The sequence below is a fragment of the Oncorhynchus keta genome, chromosome 29 (genome assembly GCF_023373465.1).
Source record: "Oncorhynchus keta strain PuntledgeMale-10-30-2019 chromosome 29, Oket_V2, whole genome shotgun sequence".
Taxonomy (NCBI): domain Eukaryota; kingdom Metazoa; phylum Chordata; class Actinopteri; order Salmoniformes; family Salmonidae; genus Oncorhynchus; species Oncorhynchus keta.
Window position 1 is genome coordinate 28,698,659 of NC_068449.1, and position 23,723 is coordinate 28,722,381.

General features: G+C 42.6%; 1 protein-coding gene across 2 annotated transcripts in view; it reads left to right on the plus strand.

The window, feature by feature from the left end:
* Nucleotides 1-13,181, plus strand: part of LOC118362673 (potassium channel subfamily K member 10-like) — a 30,861-nt gene extending 17,680 nt beyond the window's left edge. For both annotated transcript variants that reach the window (XM_035743210.2, XM_035743209.2), the window contains exons 3-7: nucleotides 7,825-7,942; nucleotides 8,524-8,684; nucleotides 9,678-9,870; nucleotides 10,631-10,773; nucleotides 11,187-13,181. In XM_035743210.2, the coding sequence (XP_035599103.1) occupies nucleotides 7,825-7,942; nucleotides 8,524-8,684; nucleotides 9,678-9,870; nucleotides 10,631-10,773; nucleotides 11,187-11,780 (1,209 nt within the window). In that variant the 3' untranslated portion in view covers nucleotides 11,781-13,181. The remainder of the gene's footprint in view (nucleotides 1-7,824; nucleotides 7,943-8,523; nucleotides 8,685-9,677; nucleotides 9,871-10,630; nucleotides 10,774-11,186) is intronic.
* The last annotated feature ends 10,542 nt before the right edge of the window (nucleotides 13,182-23,723 follow it).

A 23,723-nucleotide genomic window follows, 5' to 3' on the forward strand; every position in this document is an offset into this window, starting at 1 on the left:
GTATAAAAAACACTTATGACAAAATTTACATTAGACAAGAAAACATGGAGCTGTCGCTACATGTTGAAATGGTTGGCAACTCTACCAAAGGACAAGACCAGAGAACGTGGAGATCATTCCCACTTTGAAATGGCTAAGAAATCGACAAACTACAGAACAATTATTCAGGCTGCAGCTGTTTAAGTACTTTAGTCTGGCAAACGCAACCAGTCGAACTGCTTAATGGTACTTTGACGTATCCATTATAACAAGCTAAAACTCCGAAAGACTTTGATCTCTGGTGGACAAACCAGAGATTTCTGTCAACAGTTTATCTAGCAGACGGAACGGCAATCGCAGAGAGGGATAACAAAGGCATACACTCGGAAATATGTCAATTGCAATTTATTTTCAAATGAGCGGTTGTTCATGTTCAAAGTATAAGCATTTCCATGACTGCAGTGTATGTACGGGGTTCCACTCTGAGTTTTCCGCTCCTGAGCTGGCCCCAACCCTTTCCTTTGTCTACCAAGCTGTCATAAAGGCTTAGCCCACTAGGGACTTTTCAGTGTATTATGTCAGTAATCAATGTAGAAGTATTGTGTGTATGTTTATGTAATTCTGTGATTGATTAGTTAGTTAGTAAATAAATAATTAAGCCAATTTGTATATCGCTGATTCATGATTTGATGCTAGGGTTCGTGCAGATATCCAATGGTTTACAACATTCAGGAATGAGATTGATGATGTAATAATACATTGATAGAAGACTGTAATTGATAAGATATGAATATTAATTCAAGAAATAGAGACTCTAAACATTTTCCTGTGGTGCCCCGACATCCTAGTTAATTAAAGTTACATGATTAGTTTAATCACACAAGGAATAATTACACATAGAGAATTGATTTGATAATATAACAGTCTTGACATTTAATGATAGTCAACGCTACGACAATGTCCATCTTCTATAACAAGTCACATCTAGACATTAGCCTTCATTTGACAGATACATCCAAGTCTGAAGCTCAGCAAAAGGAGGCTACAGTAAAAGCAGGAACTCTGCCCACTTGAGAGATGTCCTGTGGGGCGTGGACTCTTAAAACAAGCACTCCATCAATATGACTGGGATTTATCTGTTCCCCTAACAGGTTCTATAGCCCGGCCATTAGTGCTGTGTCAAACATGTCATTCAGCCATCATTCATCCTGATGGCCATGGGCAGTAGCCCAGCTTTCGGTGTCTCACTGTTGTCATGCTGTTTGACAGGGGCGTCGGTTGCGAGATGGCAATTTCGAGAAGAGTGTGTGTGCATGCGTGCATGCATCAAATCAAATCGTATTTATCACATACACATGATTTGGAGATGTTATTGTGGGTGTAGCCGAAATGCTTGTGCTTCTCGCTCCGACAGTGCAGTAATATCTAAGAAATTACACAACATATACCCAATACACACAAATCTAGGTAGGAATGAATTAAGACTATATACATATGGACGAGCGATGTCAGAGCGGAACGGACTAAGTTACAGTAGAATAGTATAGAAAACAGTATATACATATGAGGTGAGTAATGCCAGATTTCTAAACATTAAGTGACTAAGATACCGTAGAATAGTATAGAATACAGTATATACATATGAGATGAGTAATGCAAGATATGTAAACATTAAGTGACTAAGATATCTTAGAACAGTATAGAATATGTGTGTGCGTGTGTTTGTATGTGTGTCTCTGAAGTGTGTCTGCTGCCCACCCACTGTGTGCCCACCGGGACGTTGGGCCTAATTGGCAGTGCCTGGCAGGGTTGGTATGACTCAGTGTGTGTGGCACAATGGGACTTCATGGTGTCATCCACTCCAATCAAGACTTGTTGTTTTTCTTATCTAAGAGCTTTAGCTCTGAAATAGAGCTTTTGAATGTTATACTGTCCACAGGCAGTTGTTTTTTATAGTAAATATATTATTTGCCCTAAACTGTCTTTACCGGGTGGAAAAGCTATCATTTACAGCACTGCTATAATGGTTTGTATTACCATATAATATAATGGGTTGTATTCTATAATGGGTTGTTATAATGGGTTGTATTACCAGTTACTCAAGCGTTTCCTCCTGCAGGCATGCACAAACACACTCCTGCAACATTACAATGCCCTTGGTAAAGTTGCAGTCACTACCTGTTTGTGGCACTAGTCACTGATTAATTTGATTAGCAAAATAAGCAATTGATTAAACCCATGTTCAAGGTTAAATCCAGGTGGAATGATTGGTTACCTTATCTCTAATGATATTTAGGTTTAATGTAGGGTTAAAACCAGTGCTAACTAAGCATGCAGAGAATCACATGTTTTAACAGTAAGGATATTCTTTTGTCACACTAATGTATTCCTTTCATCATACAAACATCAAACCATACAGCTTGAATGATGTAGCTAGCGGGTTGATTAATCCAGGTGAGGTTTTGTGAGAACTAAAATGAATCAGGAAGACAGAGAGGAAAAGTGAATCATTTATATACTGATTGTATGTATCACTGTGTTAACTAACCTCCAGACGAGCTTCATTGCCATACAACTCTCCTTCCGTGGCCTCCAACTGCTCTTCAATGCAAGTAAAACTAAATGCATTCTCTTCAACCGATCACTGCCCACACCTGCCCGCATGTCCAGCATCACTACTCTGGACGGTTCTGACTTAGAATATATGGACAACTACAAATACCTAGGTGTCTGGTTAGACTGTAAACTCTCCTTCCAGATTCACATTAAGCTTCTCCAATCCAAAATTAAATCTAGAACCTGTTTCCTATTTCACAACAAAGCATCCTTCACTCATGCTGCCAAACATACCCTCGTAAAACGGACTATCCTACCGATCCTAGACTTCAGTGATGTAATTTACAAAATAGCCTCCAACACCCTACTCAGAAAATTGGATGCAGTCTATCACAGTGCCATCCGTTTTGTCACCAAAGCACCATATACTACACACCACTGCGACCTGTATGCTCTCGTTGACTGGCTCTTGCTTCATATGTTGACAAAACCACTGGCTCCAGGTCATCTATAAGTCTTTGCTAGGTAAAGCCCCGCTGTATCTCAGCTCACTGGTCACCATAGCAGCACCCACCCGTAGCATGTGCTTCAGCAGATATATTTCACTGGTCACCCCCAAAGCCAATTCCTCATTTGGCCGCCTTTCCTTCCAGTTCTCTGCTGCCAATGACTGGAACGAACTGCAAAAATCACTGAAAAAATCTCCCTCACTAACTTTAAGCATCAGCTGTCAGAGCAGCTCACAGATCACTGCACCTGCACTAGCCCATCTGTAAATAGCCCATCCAACTACGTCATCCCCATACTGTTATTTATTTTATTTATTTATCTCCTTTGCACCCCAGTATCTCTACTTGCACACTCATCTATCACTCCAGTGTTTAATTGCTATATTGTAATTATTTTGCCACCAAGGCCTATTTATTGCCTTTACCTCCCTTATCCTACCTCATTTGCACACACTGTATATAGACTTTTTCTATTGTATTATTGACCATGTTTGTTTATTCCATGTGTAACTCTGTTGTTTGTGTCGCACTGCTTTGCTTTATCTTGGCCAGGTTGCAGTTGTAAATGAGAACTTGTTCTCAACTAGCCTACCTGGTTAGATAAAGGTGAAATTATTTTATTTATTTAAAAATAAACACAATTTAGTCCTGAGGTACTCAGGCTGTGCTGACAAAGCTAAAACGAGACATTTCATGTCTAACCTTTTGAGCCTCTATAATATAGAGTGCCTCTCACTGATGCACTACCCTAAATTTAATGATGTGGAGATTGTAATGCACATTTAAGGAGAGAGGGAACTCATCCTTTCAATATGTGGTTCCACCTATAACAATAATATATGTTAGTAAAACCTGGACAGAGATTATATTCCAGACTGTGGCGCTAACAACAAGGGATATGCTCTCAAGGAATCTATTTCCTCTATTCTTCCTCTGTGTCACGGCTGTTGGAAGGAGCGGACCAAGGTGCAGCGTGGTGAGCGTACATTTCCTTTATCAATCCAAATGACTCCAAACAAAACAATAAGCACTACAAAAACAAACCGTGAAGCTCACAAGCAAAGTGCTCTAAACAAAGTCAACCTCCCACAAACACAGGTGGGGAAAAAGGGCACCTAAGTATGGTTCCCAATCAGAGACAACAATAGACAGCTGTCCCTGATTGAGAACCATACCCGGCCAACCAGAAAGAAATAGAAAACATAGAACACAAAACATAGAATGCCCACCCCAACTCATGCTCTGACCAAACTAGACATAAAATGGACCCCCTGCTCCGGACAGGAGGGCGACTCTGGCAGCTCCGGAAAAGAGGGTGACTCTGGCAGCCCCGGAAAAGAGGGCGACTCTGGCAGCTCCGGACAGGAAGGCGACACAGGAGACCTGGCTCTGGGAGCAGGCACAGGACTCACCAGGCTGGGGAGACATCCAGGAGGCCTCTTCCTTGGCCGAGGCACCGGATACACTGGGCCGTGGAGGCGCACTGGCATTCTCGAGTGCAAAGCTGGCCCCACCCGTTCTGGATTCCAGCTTCCACCCGGCAAATGCGGGGCGCTGGCACCGAGCACACCGGCCTGTGAATACTCCGCCTCGACACCGTGAGCATCACCCCATAGCACGGGGCCTCACCAGTCCCATGCTCGCCACGGTAAGCACGGGGAGTGGGCTCAGGTCTACTACCTGACTCTGCCCCACTCCCCGTGTGCCCCCCCCAATGGTTTTGGGGGGCTGCCTCTCGGGCTTCCTTACCAGCCGTTTTCGTGTCGCCAAATCCATTCGCCGGTATCCCTCCTCGCACTGTTCTAGAGAATCCCAGGCGGGCTCCGGCACTCTCCCTGGGTCGACCGACCACCTCTATCTCCTCCCAGGTTGTCTCATACTCCAAATAGCGCTGCTCCCCTGTCCAGGAGTCCCTTTCACCACGCTGCTTGGTCCTTTGGTGGTGGGAGGTTCTGTCACGGCTGTTGGAAGGAGCGGACCAAGGTGCAGCGTGGTGAGCGTACATTTCCTTTATTAATCCAAATGACGCAAAACAAAACAATAAGAACTACAAAAAGAAACCGTGAAGCTTACAAGCGAAGTGCTCTAAACAAAGTCAACCTTCCACAAACACAGGTGTGAAAAGGGTACCTAAGTATGGTTCCCAATCAGAGACAACGATAGACGGCTGTCCCTGATTGAGAACCATACCCGGCCAACCACAAAGAAATAGAAAACATAGAACACAAAACATAGAATGCCCACCCCAACTCACGCCCTGACCAAACCAAAATAGAGACATTAAAAGGATCTCTAAGGTCAGGGCATGACACTCTGTCTATTATCAGTTCTTTTGTTGCTCATATTTTAGATGTTTTCTTCATACCTCTATTTATCGATGACAGGTGATTGAGAATACATTCTCCTTTACAATAACCTAGTGTATATATTCAACTGCTCAAGTGTGAAGTTGATCTTGGCTTAGTCAAGAGAAGTAGAGAAATAGACAACTAAACTTACCTGGGCAGTGGAGCCTACTACTGTTTTAGCCTGGACAGCACCGGTATCATTGGTCACACTGAGAGTCTAAACCTCAGCGTCAGCATTGCCTTATGCTTTATCCCTAATAAGGCTGCATTGCGTAAATCTGAACATGACATATTCAGACATACTGGGAGAAAATGTAGTTGTCGCGTTTTGTCTTGAAACATATGCATTTCTATCCTATATCGTGATGTATGGGTGATGTCCAGATTCATTGGAGTACAGTACAAGTTATCTTAAAAACTGCATGTTCAATCATATGCTATCAAGGGAGGTGTTTCAGTCCCAGGGTCCCGAGCTTGGTGAAGAGCTTGAAGGGCACTGTGGTGTTGAACGCTGAGTTGTGGTCGATGAACAGCATTCTCACATAGGTGTTCCTCTTGTCCAGGTGGGAGAAGGCAGTGTGGAGTGCAATTGAGATTGCGTTGTCTGTAAATCTGTTTGGGCGGTATGTCAGTTGGAGAGGGTTTAGGGTGTCTGGCATGATGGAGGTGATGTGTGCCATGACCAGCCTTTTAAAGCACTTCATGATTACAGATGTTAGTGCTAAAGGGCGGTAGTAGCAATCCAGGTAATCAGGTTTATAGAATACACTGGGTATTTATGTTTTCAATACTGAAAGCAGCCCAATTAGATACACACCATACTTAATGTTCTGCGTCTTACTTCCAACACATGCATATATATTAGAGGGCATGTGCAATGATGTGTATAAAATAGTGCTCCTCTGCTGAAGATGTGCTGTTGACTCCGTCTCTCTCTGTATATGTGACAGCAGGGTAGATAGATTCATATTCATGAGGGAGTACTCATCACTACCACCTGACAGCATGAAGGAGAAGTGAGGAGGTGTTTACTAGGCAGGCATGGGTTGGTCTTGTATTTGTATATTCCCATCAAGAAGGCTACAAGTGCTGAGGAAATTTCATTCTAATCTACGATTCCCTCTTCTGAAATAGCTCTACTTCAGCAGAAGTGGAGAATTGAAAGGCTCTTTGGGGCGGCAGGGTAGCCTAGTGGTTAGAGTGTTGGACAAGTAACCGGAAGGTTGCAAGTTCAAACCCTTGAGCTGACAAGGTACAAATCTGTCATTCTGCCCCTGAACAGGCAATTAACCCACTGTTCCTAGGCCGTCATTGAAAATAAAAATGTGTTCTTAACTGACTTGCCTAGTTAAATAAAGGTACAATTAAAATGCCTCTGACAGAGCAGGAGAAATAAGTCAGGGACTTAATAAGACCTGAGATCGGAGAGAAAACTAAATATAAAAGTCTTCCTGTAGGTGACTGTCTCCGCGGACGTTCGCTGAGTGTAGGAGGAAATGCCAAAACACTAGTATTTTAAGCTCGGCCACACACACACAACAAGCCACCAGACACTTTGAACAGTCTTTATGCATTCCTGTAATAATGTGCTAAGTATGGGGTTGTATGGTGTGAGCATTGACTGTGATACATTAATGTTGTTGATATTATGGGCTAATCCAACATTTGCTATGCAAGCCATCTTTCATCCACCACTCAGTAAATAAAAAAACATGCCCTGATAGTAATTATTACAAAGCAAGTGTTCCTTATGGATGTGCCCTGTGCCCGAACAGTGGGTACCCAACCCTTCAGATATACTGACTCTGACTCTCACACACCTGGCCAGTTCAGCAGTGCAGAAGTGCTGGGGCGGACCACGACTGCTGCCTGCCTTGCACGCCACAAGCACACAGCTAGCCATCTGGACAGTGGAAAACCCTGAACACCACCCCACCCTGTCCTGCCTATCTCCTCAGTGCCCCCCTCCATCCGTCTATCCGGCCCTCCCTCCCTCCCCACCATGCCACTGGTGACCTTTAAGTTTCATCTGAAGAGGTCGGCACAATCATCAGTCATTCGCTCTCAAGTACATTGCATAACCCATGCTGTGTATGGCACACACAGGGGGCGGCCGTTTATAGTGGCAATTAAATGCAGTCAAGACACATGTTAGGCCTATGGTTTTGTCTTTCCACCAGCTGAGGGCTTAGTGTGGCATGGTACTGTCCTCTTTACTGTATGTAGCATGTGTTGAAAGACCAAAGACAACACAGGTTATTCCTTTGGTGCCAAGATGTCAAAGGGCTTGACTATGGTTGGTTCTGGGTTCATTTTGTTCACCATTTGTCTGTTTAAGCAGATGAACTGCACATTGAACTGTGTGGAATCACTATGTAGCCTACCAGTTAAAATAACCAACCCTATACCCTGCCTGTTTCTCTCTTTGCTAGCATTCCATCGACGCTGTCAGTGCAGGAGTCAGTCCGATCGGAGACACATCTTACAACTCCAGTCACTGGGATCTGGGCAGTGCTTTCTTCTTTGCTGGAACCGTGATCACAACGATAGGTACTCTCCATCACCAACCTACGAACTCGTTACTTGCTCCTCTTAACTGAGTAGAATAAAGCAATATCACTTTAACGTGAACGTTTATGAGGTAACCTACGGGTGCTGTGACTCGCTAATTCAAGTGCAGTTCTGTCAGCATTACACTACTGTAATGTAATGTGTGCTATTTATCATGAGCTTGCTGGGAAATGGATAAAACAAACGTCATTCACAGGATGTACTTTATGCTAATGTCTGTGTGTGTCTTCACAGTACATGATTTACTGATGATAATAGCATCCTATCGGGAGGTGGGAATGAACAGTGCACCAGGGTGTCTTTTTAGCATAACATATGAATACCATTTCATCTGTTTACACAATTTGGAGAGGGACACACATCCCACCGTGCTGGTTTAGATGAAGCCGTGCCTTAGTCATCCCTGCCCTGTTTTGTCTCTCCATTCACTGCAAGTTGTAATTCATGTCATGTTCTCTGAGCCCAACCTGATTATTTCCTCTCTTAGTGCTTATTTACCTCCGACCTCCAACTGCAGGAATATAACACAGGCTTTACATAACAAAACACCACTGTGACAGGTTACGGGAACATAGCACCCAGCACGGAGGGAGGGAAGATCTTCTGCATCCTGTACGCCATATTTGGCATCCCGCTGTTTGGGTTCCTCCTGGCTGGCATCGGAGACCAGCTAGGAACCATATTTGTCAAGAGCGTCTTGAGGGTGGAGAAGATATACAGGGTAAATTGGATTACTTGAGAACTTTGGGTTTTGTTATGTGCAGGGGATTTACTGGAAACTGCATAAGCACATGATGCTTTCAGAGATAAGTCGGTTATAGTTAACTTTCAATACGTTTATTCAAATTAATTTAGACACACCATGTTTGATTACTTATTTTGTGAAGAAAGGGGTCTTTGAAAATGAGTATTTGGGGCATGTTATATACAGATGTAGGATCTTAATTTGAAGATCAGTTTGCTACATCAGGAAAATAATCCTGGAGCAACAGGACATTTGAAAATATTATATTATAATAGACAGTTTTGTAGGGTTTGATACATTTTTCATACACCAATATGCTACCCACAGTGAAAACCAGGCATATTACCTCCAACCTATAAATCACCCCATTCACTGTGAACAGCACAGCAAATAGGGTGATGACAGTGTGATACAGTCATCCCTGTAAAAGCTATGTCTGTTATCCAGGTATTATACCAGGCTCAGTGAATGGTTTTGGACTCTTGTAGTGAGGGCAGAGGTGTTTGATGTAGTGTGGGAGCAGTGGAGGTAGAGGGCCAGGAGCTGATTGAGATTCTGTGAGCAGGCTGTATGTATCAAGCATCTCAGAGTAGGAGTGCTGATCCCTGTCCATGTAATCTTGTTTATTGGGAGCTAAAAGCCAAAATGTAGAGCTAAGACCCTCTTCAGACTACTGAAAGCCCCAGGGTACTTGAGTTTCTGTGACATAGGGGGAGTTTGGGAATTAGGATTTTCCTGCTGGATGAATGGAAGGGTGGATTTGTATGGTTTTCTTTCTTGGTGCCTGGGGTGCTCTGGAGTGTTTTGGCTAATGGGTATTGATACATGAAGTAATTGATGAAACTGCATCTCTTCAAGCTGGAAATGTACTGTGTATAGCTAACTTTTTTACATTTTGTTGTTGTTGTTGACAACTATGTTTTTGTTGACATACTGTCGTCCTCTGACCATGTCTTGTTTGTACTGCAGCAAAAACACAAACAGATCAGCCAGACCAAAATCAGAGTCACCTCCACCATACTCTTCATCATAGCTGGGTGCATAGTCTTCGTTGGCATCCCGGCAGTCATTTTCAAACACATCGAGGGATGGACGACTCTGGATGCCATCTACTTTGTCATCATCACGCTATCAACGATTGGCATAGGGGACTATGTGGCAGGTATGATAGTGTTTAACGGTATAACAGGTTTATGTACTGTGACTCTAGTTATCTGAAATTATCCATTGGATTCTCCATCAACTCAAGGTTTTATTTGCGTGTGTTTTGTTGTGTCTGCATTACATTGACAATCCCTTGAATAATGATGCTAAAAGTGACTGCCGGTAATTATATTTCAGGAGGATTTATCTAGGGGATGGCAAGAATCATCCAAAATAATGCTGATATAACATACATTCTCTTCAAATCCCAATTACAAATGTTGTGTTTGTCAAACTGAAGCTTTCCACCTCCCTTGTCATACTAATCTGTCTGTAATGAAAATATTTTTTGGGTGGCAAATGTTTTATTGTTGACAATAACTTGGTGGTAACAGGCACATACATACATACATACATACATACATACATACATACATGCACGCACGCACGCACGCACGCACGCACGCACGCACGCACGCACGCACGCACGCACGCACGCACGCACGCACACACGCACACACACACACACACACACACACACACACACACACACACACACACACACACACACACACACACACACACACACACACACACACACACACACACACACACACACACACACACACACACACACATACATACATACATACATACATACATACATACATACATACATACATACATACATACATACATACATACATACATACATACATACATACATACATACACGCACGCATACATGAAATGTAACAACTCTTCCTCTGTTGTTCTAGGTGGGGATCGGAAGATCGAGTACATGAAGTGGTACAAGCCTCTGGTCTGGTTCTGGATCCTGGTGGGCCTGGCCTACTTCGCTGCTGTCCTGAGCATGATTGGAGACTGGCTCAGAGTGCTGTCCAAAAAGACCAAAGAGGAGGTGGGTGCTGCTCATTAAATTACACTGCCTGTCATTACATTATCTAAAGCAGTGGAAACTAATAGGTCAGTCCTTACTACTCATCTCTTACCCTACCCACCTTTCTTCTGTGTCTGTTTTGCTATTATGCCTTGTTGATGCCCCTGTCTGGAGCCCTTGAGACACTCCCGACAGACAGCTGTGTGTGAGAAGTGGTTAGAGATGCAGTCATTAAGTGTTCAGGCTGACGTGTTAACAGTGAGCTTACTAAGCTATTTATCTGTACATACAGTATGGATGGATACTGTGATATTGGCTTTCCATGGAAGGAGCTAGGCTTTTGTCTGAAGGGGAATTTGTAGAAGATCCTTTGATGTAATGCACCCCTTCCACCCTCCTGTCTCTAATGACTCTCCATCTTTGTGTAATTGCAGGTGGGGGAGTTCAAGGTCCATGCGGCGGAGTGGAAGGCCAACGTGCGGGCCGAGTTCCGAGAGACGCGGAGGCGGCTGAGTGTGGAGATCCACGACAAGTTGCAGCGGGCCGCCACCATCCGCAGCATGGAGCGCAGGCAGCTGGGCCTGGAGCAGAGGGCCCACTCCCTGGACATGCTCTCCCTAGAGAGGAGGGCTGTGTTTGCCAGCCTGGACCAGGGCCGCTTCAAAACCTCCTCCCAGGAGAGCATCGACACCAAGCTGAATAACTTGAGGTCGAAAGGGGCAGGGGATCTTTGTTATGACCAGCGGAGAGGCAGCGAGCAGACACAGCAGGCCTCGTCAGAGGAGAATCTCTTCAACCTCCGCTTCCGCTCCCTCACCAAGCTGGCCAAGAGACACAAGAACCGCGACCTGAAGAGGAACATTCCTGAGGACGTGCGGAGGGCCTGTGAGGCGATGGAGAGGAGGAAGGAGGAGGAGGGAGTGGAGAAGGAGGAAGAGGCGGAGGAGATGGAGGTGGAGGAGGAAGGGGGAGAGAGGAAAGAGGGCAATACCAGCTCAACAAATTTAGAGTATGCAGACGAATGCTGAGGCCAAAGAAAGAGAGAACGATAGAATGTTGAAAGAAAGAGAGCTTGAGCCGCAGAAAAGTCCCTATTTTGATGTCTCAAATTGTGCCTGGTTGTTTTTTCTTTTCAGAGCACCCTACTTCCTATCCAACCCCACCCCACCCCCAACCGACAAAAAAGCAGACGCAATGTGGGATAGCTTCTCTTTTTTACCCAAGGCTTATGTGAGCAAGTAACCCAGTGAACTAGTGCAGAGCTTCCTAAACCCGGTCCTGGACCGAATCTACTTTTACTGATGAGGTTTTGATGGCCATTGGACCCAGTTCATTCTGCACATCATAGGAACGATTTATTAGTGTGACATTTTGTTACTTTATTCTGTCATTTTCGATTGATTATGAATTTCATGTATTTTATTAATTGTATTTTACACAGCATGTCTGTGTTACAGTATCTATGTAATATCAATTTCTGCAATTCATTTTTTTTCACAGTAAAAGAGAATACAATTATATTTGTCCACCATACGCTACATGTATGTGTTCGTGTTTTTCCCCCACACAATCCGATCAAGTACTGCATTTACCTATACTGAGGCAGGAACTTTACCATATGGGTTGTAACCACTTTACAGTTGACTTATGGTTTTGGTCCTTTGCTATGTTTTTGTCATTGATGTGCTTCCTAAAGCTTTACCTACTGGGCAAAAACAAGTTGAATTAATGATGTTTCCATGTCATTTCAACCCAAGAAAATCTACGTGATGTCATTGAATGAACGAGAAAAACTTGTTGGATTTGCAAAAGTCATCAACGAAAGGGAATGACATATTTTTCTCACTCAACTTCGAACCTAAATCCAATGAAATGGTGACACTTGTTGTTGATTTCGAAACTAAACGTTGAACTGACGTCTGTGCCCAGTGGGTACTCAGTAATCAAAAACACTAATTATGTGAATGGTGGTAACAACCTTTACTCTGTCAAATACAATTACATGATGGTTTTTGGTGTGAATGAGCTAGCCTCTCCATTATTTAATAAGGGAACACATGATTATTGTATTTTTGGTAGTCTAGTTATGTTCCTCTACGGTGGAACATTGAATTATGTCTTTGGTCCCTCTGGTCTTCTGCATAGTCAAAAGAAGGAACAGATGCTGTCGGGACTTAGGCTCACTCATCATATCAACAACAACAATACATATTAGATAGACTGAAAAGCTTGTAGTCCTGATAATGAATAGTGTAAGTACTGGTTGTAAAACCTCTATTTCTTGAATTCTATCATAAAAATGGCTTACCGTGATAATGACCTTTCTAAGAACCAGAATGGATTTTCCTTGCTTAAGTATTTTTTGTGCAAACATTATATCAAATGAAGTGAGTGGCTTTCTGGGAATAAATATCACTTAGGAAAATTGAGCTGATGTTGTGAAATGGCTTCTTATCACTCGTGTCATGTGAGACTCCCAGAAGTATCTTAAAGTCCCTAAACTTGTAATTAACAGACTTAAAGAGACCATAATTCGATTTTCTGCTGAAGGAAATGATCAGATTTGACCATAGCCTATGCCTGATGTAAGTATACTGCTGTGTGTGAGGACTTTTTAAAGACACACAGACATGCTGTGTTTAGGGGGTGTTCCTGAAACACATTATTAATTGCAGTCTATAATCACTCGCATGCTGTACTGCATGTGAAAGATGCTGCAGAACAACATCTGCAAACCGAAGGAGGGTCAAGTGAGGAACCAGAGAGAAAAAGTAGAGAAGATGGTTTGAAATGAATTAGCTCAGTAGCTTTCGTTATACAAGTTCAGCCTTTACAAAACAAAGGATAAGGGATCTACAAGATACCAGTTAAAAGAAACAGCTTAATGCTAAAGAAATGACAACATAATAATGTATAATATGTGACATAGGTAACGACAGAAAGAATATCTCCTGATATTGTGCAGAACGTCGCTAACTGCTGATAATACTCTGGACCCCAGGGCTCTGACGGTGTCTCTTACAAGCAGCTTGGGTCACGCGTGGCGTCTCATGCTGGATCCAGTAAAACCGGTTGACTGCAACAGAAAGGGAATAGAATCGGGAGAGAAAGTCATACCTGGGGCAGCAGGTAGCCTAGTGGTTCGAGCGTTGGATTAGTAACCGAAAGGTTGCAAGATCGAATCCCCGAGCTGACAAGGTAAAATCAGTCGTTCTGCCCCTGAACAAGGCAATTAACCCACTGTTCCTAGGCCGTCATTGAAAATAAGAATTTTTTCTTAACGGACTTGCCTAGTTAAATAAAAAACATTCTATCTTATAGAAGGGGTTGGGTTGTCAGAGAGGTGGGGGCTGCTGCTGCCTTCAAGGTTGAAGCGTCCTCCACTTGCCTGCCAGCCCTCGTCTCTGTCCCTCCACTGATAAACCAAGATGAATTGGCTGGTGCTCTTACAACATTTATTTTGTGTATTTATTTACGTCTTGAAACCGGTAATCAATGGTAACAATGAAGCAGTAGCAGGTGCCCCGACTACCCGGGGAAAAGTCAATGTGCTGACAGAACACAATCACCTTGTGGAGATTGGGGAGGCACCTTGGGGAGGCATTTGCTGATGTTATTGGCTGGATAAATAATCTATGGGTGTTAGATCCATTGTAATTATCTGATCATTACTGGTAGTAGTTGGCATATAGATCAATTTGATTATCAATGTCTGTCTGTTTTTTTGTCTGCCAATCTAACATTATCTTCTGGTCAGTTCCCTTTCCCTATCAGTTCCTTTGCTTTATCTAGGCTGTAGGCTTAGCTGCTGAGCATAAAGAAACCCCAGTGGTTCATGGTGGTATATTTAAGCAATAAGGCCCCAAGGGGTGTGGTATATGGCCAATATACCACGGCTAAGGGCTGTTCTTAAGCATGACACAACATGGAGTGCCTGGATACAGCCCTTAGTCATGGTATATTGGCTATATACAACAAACCCCCGGATGTGCCTTATTGGTATTATAAACTGGTTACCAATGCAATTAAAGCAGTAAAAATAAATGTTTTTAAAATAAAAGGCCAAAGCCTCTGCATGTGATAAGCATACTGGTGTTCAACCTTCCCAAGTTCTCTCACGTCACCCCGCTCCTCCGCTCTCTCCACTGGCTTCCAGTTGAAGCTCGCATCCGCTACAAGACCATGGTGCTTGCCTACGGAGCTGTGAGGGGAACGGCACCTCAGTACCTCCAGGCTCTGATCAGGCCCTACACCCAAACAAGGGCACTGCGTTCATCCACCTCTGGCCTGCTCGCCTCCCTACCACTGAGGAAGTACAGTTCCCGCTCAGCCCAGTCAAAACTGTTCGCTGCTCTGGCCCCCCAATGGTGGAACAAACTCCCTCACGACGCCAGGACAGCGGAGTCAATCACCTTCCGGAGACACCTGAAACCCCACCTCTTTAAGGAATACCTAGGGTAGGATAAGTAATCCTTCTCACCCCCCTTTAAGATTTAGATGCACTATTGTAAAGTGACTGTTCCACTGGATGTCATAAGGTGAAAGCACCAATTTGTAAGTCGCTCTGGATAAGAGCGTCTGCTAAATGACTTAAATGTTAATGTTAAATGTCATACTGTGGCAGACTGGAAACAATGACAAATTAACTATTTAACTATTTTTTGGGTCACAGAAAGTGCTTCAGACACAAAAAGCATAGCAACAAAGTCTTGGGGGTGGAATTGTGATTTTACAGTCCTCTTAGATATTGGTTCAGTCTGATGGGACCACATTTGAAAACATGCCCCCTCGCTGAATATGAAGCTATGATCTCTTTATGCATTCCACTGTTTATTGTAAAGAAATGACTCAATTTGAAAAAGGGTCCTTGATTAAAGTCAAACAGAAGTGAATGATATTCATCATGCTAAGTCACTGCAGTGCGGGTGGCTCCCGGTTGCTCCTCCATTAAAGGGATGTAAAATGACACTGAGGGGATGGGACCATGCATCGGACCAGGGGCTGCAGAGAGAGAGAGACACTGGTGTTTCCATGCAAGCCCTCATGAGCACATCCCACCCAGTATTCACCCTATCCTGTTGACTATGTGTTCAGGTTTACTAGTGGAGTGATGGACTGAAAATCCATTCCAACTTTCTGATGGAAATATCCAGTAGAAATTTAGAAAGAGGGAAGAGCTAAAGATGCACCACAAATTGTGATAATATAGGTATCTATATTTACTCAAGTATGACAATTGGGTACTTTTTCCACCACTGAAAACTTCATCACAGAAACTCTGCCAACCAAACGATTTATTTGATTTTCTTCCAGACCTAAAAAGTGGTCTCCTGATGTGGTTTAAACATTGTTATGGGTTTAGAACATCCAATTTGATCGTTTTTATATTACAAAAGTGTGACTTTGAGAGCGAAATCCTGAAATAAATGAGAAGAATCAGAAACCTGTGAATTTCTGAATCAGTTGACAGCCTCATTCATCTGTTTCAATAGTAGGCCTACTATTGGCCTATTTGCACAGTGCAGCTTAGGTTGGCCTGACTGAATTATCAACATGGGCATTATAATTTTAGGTAATTCAGAGTTGCATATCACTGTTCCTCATATATCATATCCTTCGCCAGGCAGGCCATTTGGGAGATTTTAGACACCCAAAATTTAACCCAACAAAAGTCACACACTTTTGTTGGGTTACCCACTTCCAGAGGCACCATTACAACACAGCATTAAGGTGTCTATGATAAAATAAATGTGCAAAAACAAATGTAAACATCAATAAATGCATCTCTATAGCTTCTAAAATATTTTTTTTGCCACAGTAGGGAAGTGCCAAGGAGCCAATGGCTTCAAAACAGCAGCCCGTTACTCATCTAGTGTACAGTGCATTCGGAAAGTATTCAGACCCCATGATATTTTGTTATGTTACAGCCTTGTTCTAAAATATATTAAATATATTTATTTCCCCCCCATCAATCTACACACAATGCCCCATAACGACAATGCAAAAACAGGTTTGTAGAAATGTTTTCAAATTTACTTAAAAAAAAAAACAGAAATATCATATTTACATAAGTATTCAGACCCTTTACTCAGTACTTTGTTGAAGCACCTTTGGCAGAGATTACAGCCTCGAGTCTTCTTGGGTATGACGCTACAAGTTACGCACACCTGTATTTGGGGAATTTCTTCTATTTTTCTCTGCAGATCCTTTCAAGCTCTGTCAGGTTGGATGAGGAGCATCGCTGCACAGCTATTTTCATGTCTCTCCAGCAATGTTCGATCCTGTTCATGTCTGGGCGCTGGCTGGGCCACTCAAGGACAATTAGAGAGACTTGTCCCAGAGCTGTCTTGGCTGTGTGCTTAGGGTCTGCCACCACCATGCTTCACCGTAGGGATGGTGCCAGGTTTCCTCCAGATGTGAGGCTTGGCATTCAGGCCAAAGAGTTCAATCTTGGTTTCATCAGACCAGAAAATGTTGTTTCTCATGGTCTGACTCTTTTAGGTGCCTTTTGGCCAACACCAAGCGGGCAGTCATGTGCCTTTTATTGAGGAGTGGCTTCTCTCTGGCCGCTCTACCATAAAGGCCTGATTGGTGGAGTGCTGCAGAGTTGGGGGTCCTTCTGGAAGGTTCTGCCATCTCCACAGAGAATATCTGGAGCTGTCAGTGACCATCGGGATCTTGGTCACCTCTCTGACCAAAGCCCTTCTCCCCCGATTCATCAGTTTGGCCAGCTCAAGGAAGAGTCTTGGTGGTTCCAAACTTCATCCATTGATGAAGTCCATTGTGTTCTATGGGACCTTCAATGCAGCAGAAATGTTCTGGTACCCTTCCCCAGATCTGTGCCTCGACACAATCCCATCTCGAAGCTCTACGGACCATTCCTTGGACCTCATGGATTGTTTTTTGCTCTGACATGCACTGTCAACTGTGGGACCTATACAGTACCAGTAAAGGTTAGGACACACCTACTTATTCAAGTTTTTAGTTTTTTTCTTCTTCATTGCATAATAATAGTGAAGACATCAACACTTTGAAATAACACATGTGGAATCATGTAGTAACCACCTCCACACTCTTGGTATTCTCTCAACCAGCTTCATGAGGAATGCATTTCAATTAACAGGTGTGCCTTGTTAAAAGTGCATTATTGGAATTCATTTTCTTGTTAATCCGTTTGAGCCAATCAGTTGTGTTGTGACAAGGTGGGCGTGGTATACAGAAGATAGCCCTATTTGGTAAAATACAAAGTCCATATTATGGCAAGAACAGCTCAAAAAAGCAAAGAGAAACGACAGTCCATCATTACTTAAAGACATGAAGGTCAGTCAATGCGGAACATTTCAAGAATTTGAGCGTTTCTTCAAGTGCAGTCGCAAAAACCGTCAAGTGCTACGGTGAAACTGGCTCTCATGAGGACCACCACAGGAAAGGAAGACCCAGAGTTACCTCTGCTGCAGAGGATAACTTCATTAGAGTTACCAGCCTGAGAAATTGCAGCCCAAATAAATGCTTCACAGAGTTCAAGTGACAGACACATCTCAACATCAACTGTTAAGAAGAGACTGCCTGATTCATGCATTCATAGTCGAATTTCTGCAAAGAGACCACTACTAAAGGACACCAATACGAATAAGAGACTTGCTTGGGCAAAGAAACACAAGCAATGGACACGAGACCGGTGGAAAGCTGTCCTTTGGTCTGATGAGTCAAAATTAGATTTTTGGTTCCAACCGCCATGTTTTTGTGAGACGCAGAGTACATGAATGAATGATCTCTGCATGTATGGTTCCCACCGTGAAGCATGTAAGAGGAGGTGTGATGGTGCTTTGCTGGTGACACTGTCAGTGATCTATTTAGAATTCAAGGCACACTTAACCAGCATGGGTACCACAGCATTCTGCAGCGATACGCCATCCCATCTGGATTGCGCTTAGCGGGAATGTATTTTGTTTTTCAACAGGACAATGACCCAACACACCTCCAGGCTGTGTAAGGGCTATTTGACCAGAAAGAAGAGTGATTGAGTGCTGCATCAGATGACCTGGCCTACAAAATCACCCGACCTCAACCCAATTGAGATGGTTTGGGATAAGTTGGACCGCAGCGTCAAGGAAAAGCAGCCAACAAGTGCTCAGCATATGTGGGAACTCCTTCAAGACTGTTGGAAAAGCATTCAAGGTGAAGCTGGTTGAGAGAATGCCAAGACTGTGCAAAGCTGTCATCAAGGCAAAGGGTGGCTACTTTGAAGAATCTCGAATATAAAATATATTTTGACGGTATTTTTAGTTTTTTAATAATAAAAGTTCTACATTTGCTTTATGAGTAGTGAGTGATCCTAGGGTGGCAACACATACTGTACATTCTAAGTGATTTCAATTAGGCTTTCTCAATTCTGATTGTTTTATACTGTTCAATTCAACTTCAACCGTAACAAATTTCAGCACTTTATAATTTCTGCATTTCCTGCACTCAACTGCAGTGGTGGAAAAAGTACCCAATTGTCATACTTGAGTAAAAGTTAAGATACCTTAAAAGAAAATTACTCAAGTAAAAGTGAAAGTCACCCAGTAAAATACTACTTGAGTAAAAGTATTGTTTTAAATATACTTAAGTATCAAAGGTAAATGTAATTGATCAAATGTACTTAAGTAGCAAATGTAAAAGTATAAATAATTTCAAATTCCTTATATTAAGCAAACCAGATGGCCCAATTGTTTGTTTTTTAAAACATGTATTTACGGATAGCCAGGGGCACACTCCAACACTCAGACATGATTTACAAACAAAGCATTTGTGTTTAGTGAGTCCTCCAGATCAGAGGCAGTAGATGACCAGGGATGTTCTCTGGATAAGTGCGTGAATTGGGCCATTTTCCTGTTCTGCTAAGCATTCCTGTCCTGCTAAGCACGAGTACTTTTAGGTGTCAGGGAAAATGTATGGAGTAAAAAATACAGTATTTTCTTTAGGAATGTAGTGAAGTAAAAGTTGTCAAAAATCTAAATAGTAATGTACAGATACCAAAAAAAGACTTAAGTAGTACTTTAAAGTATTTTTACTTAAGTAATTTACACCAATGCTCAATTGAGATAATATCCACACTGCCACGTAGAGCTGCACGATATGGGCAAATAATCTAGGACTTATTTTTAACTAAATGCCGGGGTAGCCTAGTGGTTAGAGCATTGGACTAATAACCAAAAGGCTGCAAGTATTGAATCCCTGATATGACAAGGTAAAAATCTGTCATTCTGCCCCTGAACAAGGCAGTTAACCCACTGTTCCTAGGATGTCATTGAAGATAAGAATTTGCTCTGAACTGACTTGCCTTGTTTAATAAAGGTAAATAAAAATGTTGCAATTTGACTTGTGAATTAGAACAAAAATGTTGGAATCATGGAAATAGAATGACTATTCTAATTCTATAGTTACAATATAATAGTGGGCACTTTTGTATAAGTGTTTGAGATAACAATAAATTAAAATGCTTGGGAGGAGTAATTGTGACAGGGTAGGAACTAAAGCGCTGATAAGTGTTTCCTAGGGGTCCCTATAAGCTTTGGCTTTCTTCGAATCCTTAAGCTGACTAGGTGAAAAACCTGTAGATGTGTCCTTGAGCAAAGCACTTAACCCTAATTGCTCCTGTAACTTGCTCTGGATAAGAGCTTCTGATAAATGACTAAAATGTAAATGAGGAAAATAGGAGTTGGCCTACTGTATGTTGTTATCTGGCTATGCTTCACGCCATAGGCTTGTTCATTTAGCTGACATAATATGCTTATAAGTCCCGTGCCATTATTTTACTGTGCCTTCGGAAAGTATTCAGACCGTTTGACTTTTTTCACAATTTGTTACGTTATAGCCTTATTCTAAAATTGATCAAAAATAACAATTCTTAGCAATCTATACACAATACCCCCTAATGACAATGCGAAAACAGGTTTTTAGATTTTTTTTTTTCAAATGTATTAGATATAAAAACAGAAATAACTTATTTACCTAAGTAATCAGACCCTTTGCTATGAGACTAGAAATTGAGCTCAGGTCCATCCTGTTTCCATTGATCATCCTTGAGATGTTTCTACAACTCGATTGGAGTCCACCTGTGATATATTTAATTGATTGGACATGATTTGAAAAGTCACACATCTATCTATATAAGGTCTCATAGTTGACAGTGCATGTCAGAAAAAACCAAGCCGTGAGGTCGAAGGAATTGTCCATAGAGCTCCGAGACAGAATTGTGTCGAGGCACAGATCTGGGGAAGGGTACCAAAAACTGTCTGCAGCATTGAAGGTCCCCAAGAACACAGTGGCGTCCTCCATTCCTAAATGGAAGAAGTTTAGAACCACCAAGACTCTTCCTAGAGCTGGCCACCGGGCAAAACTGAGCAATCGGGGAAGAAGGGCCTTGGTCAGGGAGGTGACCAAGAACCCGATGGTCACACTGACAGAGCTCCAGAGTTCCTCTGAGGAGATGGTAGAACTTCCCTAAGGACAACCATCTCTGCAGCACTCCACCAATCAGGCCTTTATGGTAGAGTGACCAGACAGAAGCCACTCTTCATTAAAAGGCACATGACAGCTCGCTTGGAGTTTGCCAAAAGGCACCTAAAGGACTCTCAGACCATGAGAAACAAGATTCTCTGGTCTGATGAAACCAAGATTAAATTATTTGGTCTGAATGCCAAGTGTCACATCTGAAGGAAACCTGGCACCATCCATCCCTAGGGTGAAGCATGGTGGTGGCAGCATCATGCTGTGGGGATGTTTTTCTTCGGCAGGGACTGGGAGACTGGTCAGGATTGAGGCAAAGATGAACGGAGCAAAGTACAGTGAGATCCTTGATGAAAACCTGCTCCAGAGTACTCAGCACCTCAACTGGGGCAAAGGTTCACCTTCCAACAGGACGCTGACCCTAAGCACAAAGCCAAGACAACGTAGGAGTGGTTTCGGGACACTTCTCTGAATGTCCTTGAGTGGCCCAGCCAGAGCCCAGACTTGAACCTGATCGAACATCTCTGGAGAGACCTGAAATTAGCAGTGCAACACCGCGCCCCATCCAACCTGACAGAGTTTGAGAGGATCTGCAGAGAGGAATGAGATAAACTCCCCAAATGCAGGTGTGCCAAGCTTGTGGCATCATACCCAAGAAGACTCAAGGCTGTAATCGCTGCCAAAGGTGCTTCAACAAAGTACTGAGTAAAGGGTCTGAATACTTATGTAAATGTTATATTTGCTAACATTTCTAAATGCCTGTTTTGATTTGTCATTATGGAGTATTGTGTGCAGATTGATGACACACAAAAAAACTCTTTAAGCAATTTTAGAACAAGGTTGTAACGTAACAAAATGTGGAGAACGTCAAGGGGTCTGAATACTTTCTAAATGCACTGTATATTATATGATTTTATAGTAAGAAGAATATAATTGAACTTAGCTGAATCAAATAGAAAGTATATTTTTTCCATTCCTGAGTAAGTGTGCATATGAAGTGGCTATGTTGAGCATAAAAAGTGATCATTTCAAACAGGTCCTATAGACTAGATTTAGAGTTATTTGGCAACTTTAGTTGTGAATCATACAAACCTTACAATGTCTTAAATCTAAAAATATATGGGCTGCATGGTGCAACTATAGGCTATTGATGAGTTGAGAAAGTAAAAAAAGAAGAAGCTTACACTCGGTTCCTTGTCTCAGGCATCACAGCTGTTCTCTCATCAAGCGATCACATTTTCACCTATCAGACTATTCTCAATTTAATTTAGTCTTTGCTAATATGTAATATTAGTTTTGATTTAGAATGGACCATTATCAAACGGGCAGGAAAAGGGTCAGGGAAAAAAATATACGTCATCCCTATGCACGCGAATAGCGAGTGATGGCCACACGCTTTCCAGCAGGTCCGCTTCTCAATGATGCTGGATAGGCTACTTTGGTTTTATCGAGGAGTATGAGCAGCTGAGAAATGAACATAAGAACACATCTCAGTCCACGCGTGAATCGCTGTTTGATGAGCATGCTTTCGCTGCGCAACAGGTGATATTCCGTCCAAGCTCTGTACGCCATGGGCTCTCCAACCCTGTTGCTGCAGCTACCCAGTGCTTAATTTGGGAAACCAATTGAAATCTGTTCAGGAATATCGACAGTAACAGGTTTTTGCAACGAAACATATTTCACTAAACTGTTGACAGCCCCTCTGCACGCCCGAGAACGGAATAAATGAGAGAGAGAGGAGATGGAAATGCATGGTGGTGAGATATTCTGTACTTTCCGACCTTAAGATAACTGACGCCATGATTTGAACTTGCTCTCTCTCCCCCCGAGTTTCCAGTTGGAAAGCACCTGAAAGCGCCATTAGTTATTTACAATAATTGTGAAGTTGCAAAGGTGCTCGCGTGCGCACTCTGCAGGGAGAGACGTCATACCTAAAATGAGAACAGCTCGAGAGGCAAGCCTTTCGTATATACTCTAGTCTATAGGGAACAATTTGGTGGTGGTGGAATAAATGAAATTGCTTAAAATACATTTAGCATGGAGAAATTCATACGTAATAGCCATTTTGTTTTTCATTACACAATTTACTACAGTAGACTGCATAAAACAGATGAAGAATAAACAACATGTAAAGTAGGCTGCATGAGCAGGTCAAATGTTTCAATCATAAAAAGCATATTCAAATCTGTAGCACTTCTTAGAAGTGAATTGTGATCGGTTTCAATGTACCACACAGCCAGGTATAGGCACTCGTTCCTCTTCCCCAAGTGTCCTCTTGCCCACATGGTGAATTGCCTATAGGCATTCACAATCTGTAAAGACTGAAATATGCATAATGATTATTAAGTGCGCCCTTATTGTGAGAAATCCACGAGGTCCTTACAATAGAATGCTTGATTGTAACAGTAATCAAAAGTATTGTAATAAAATAATAGCTAATTATAGATTATCAGACTGTGCGCGATCTTGGAATGGAT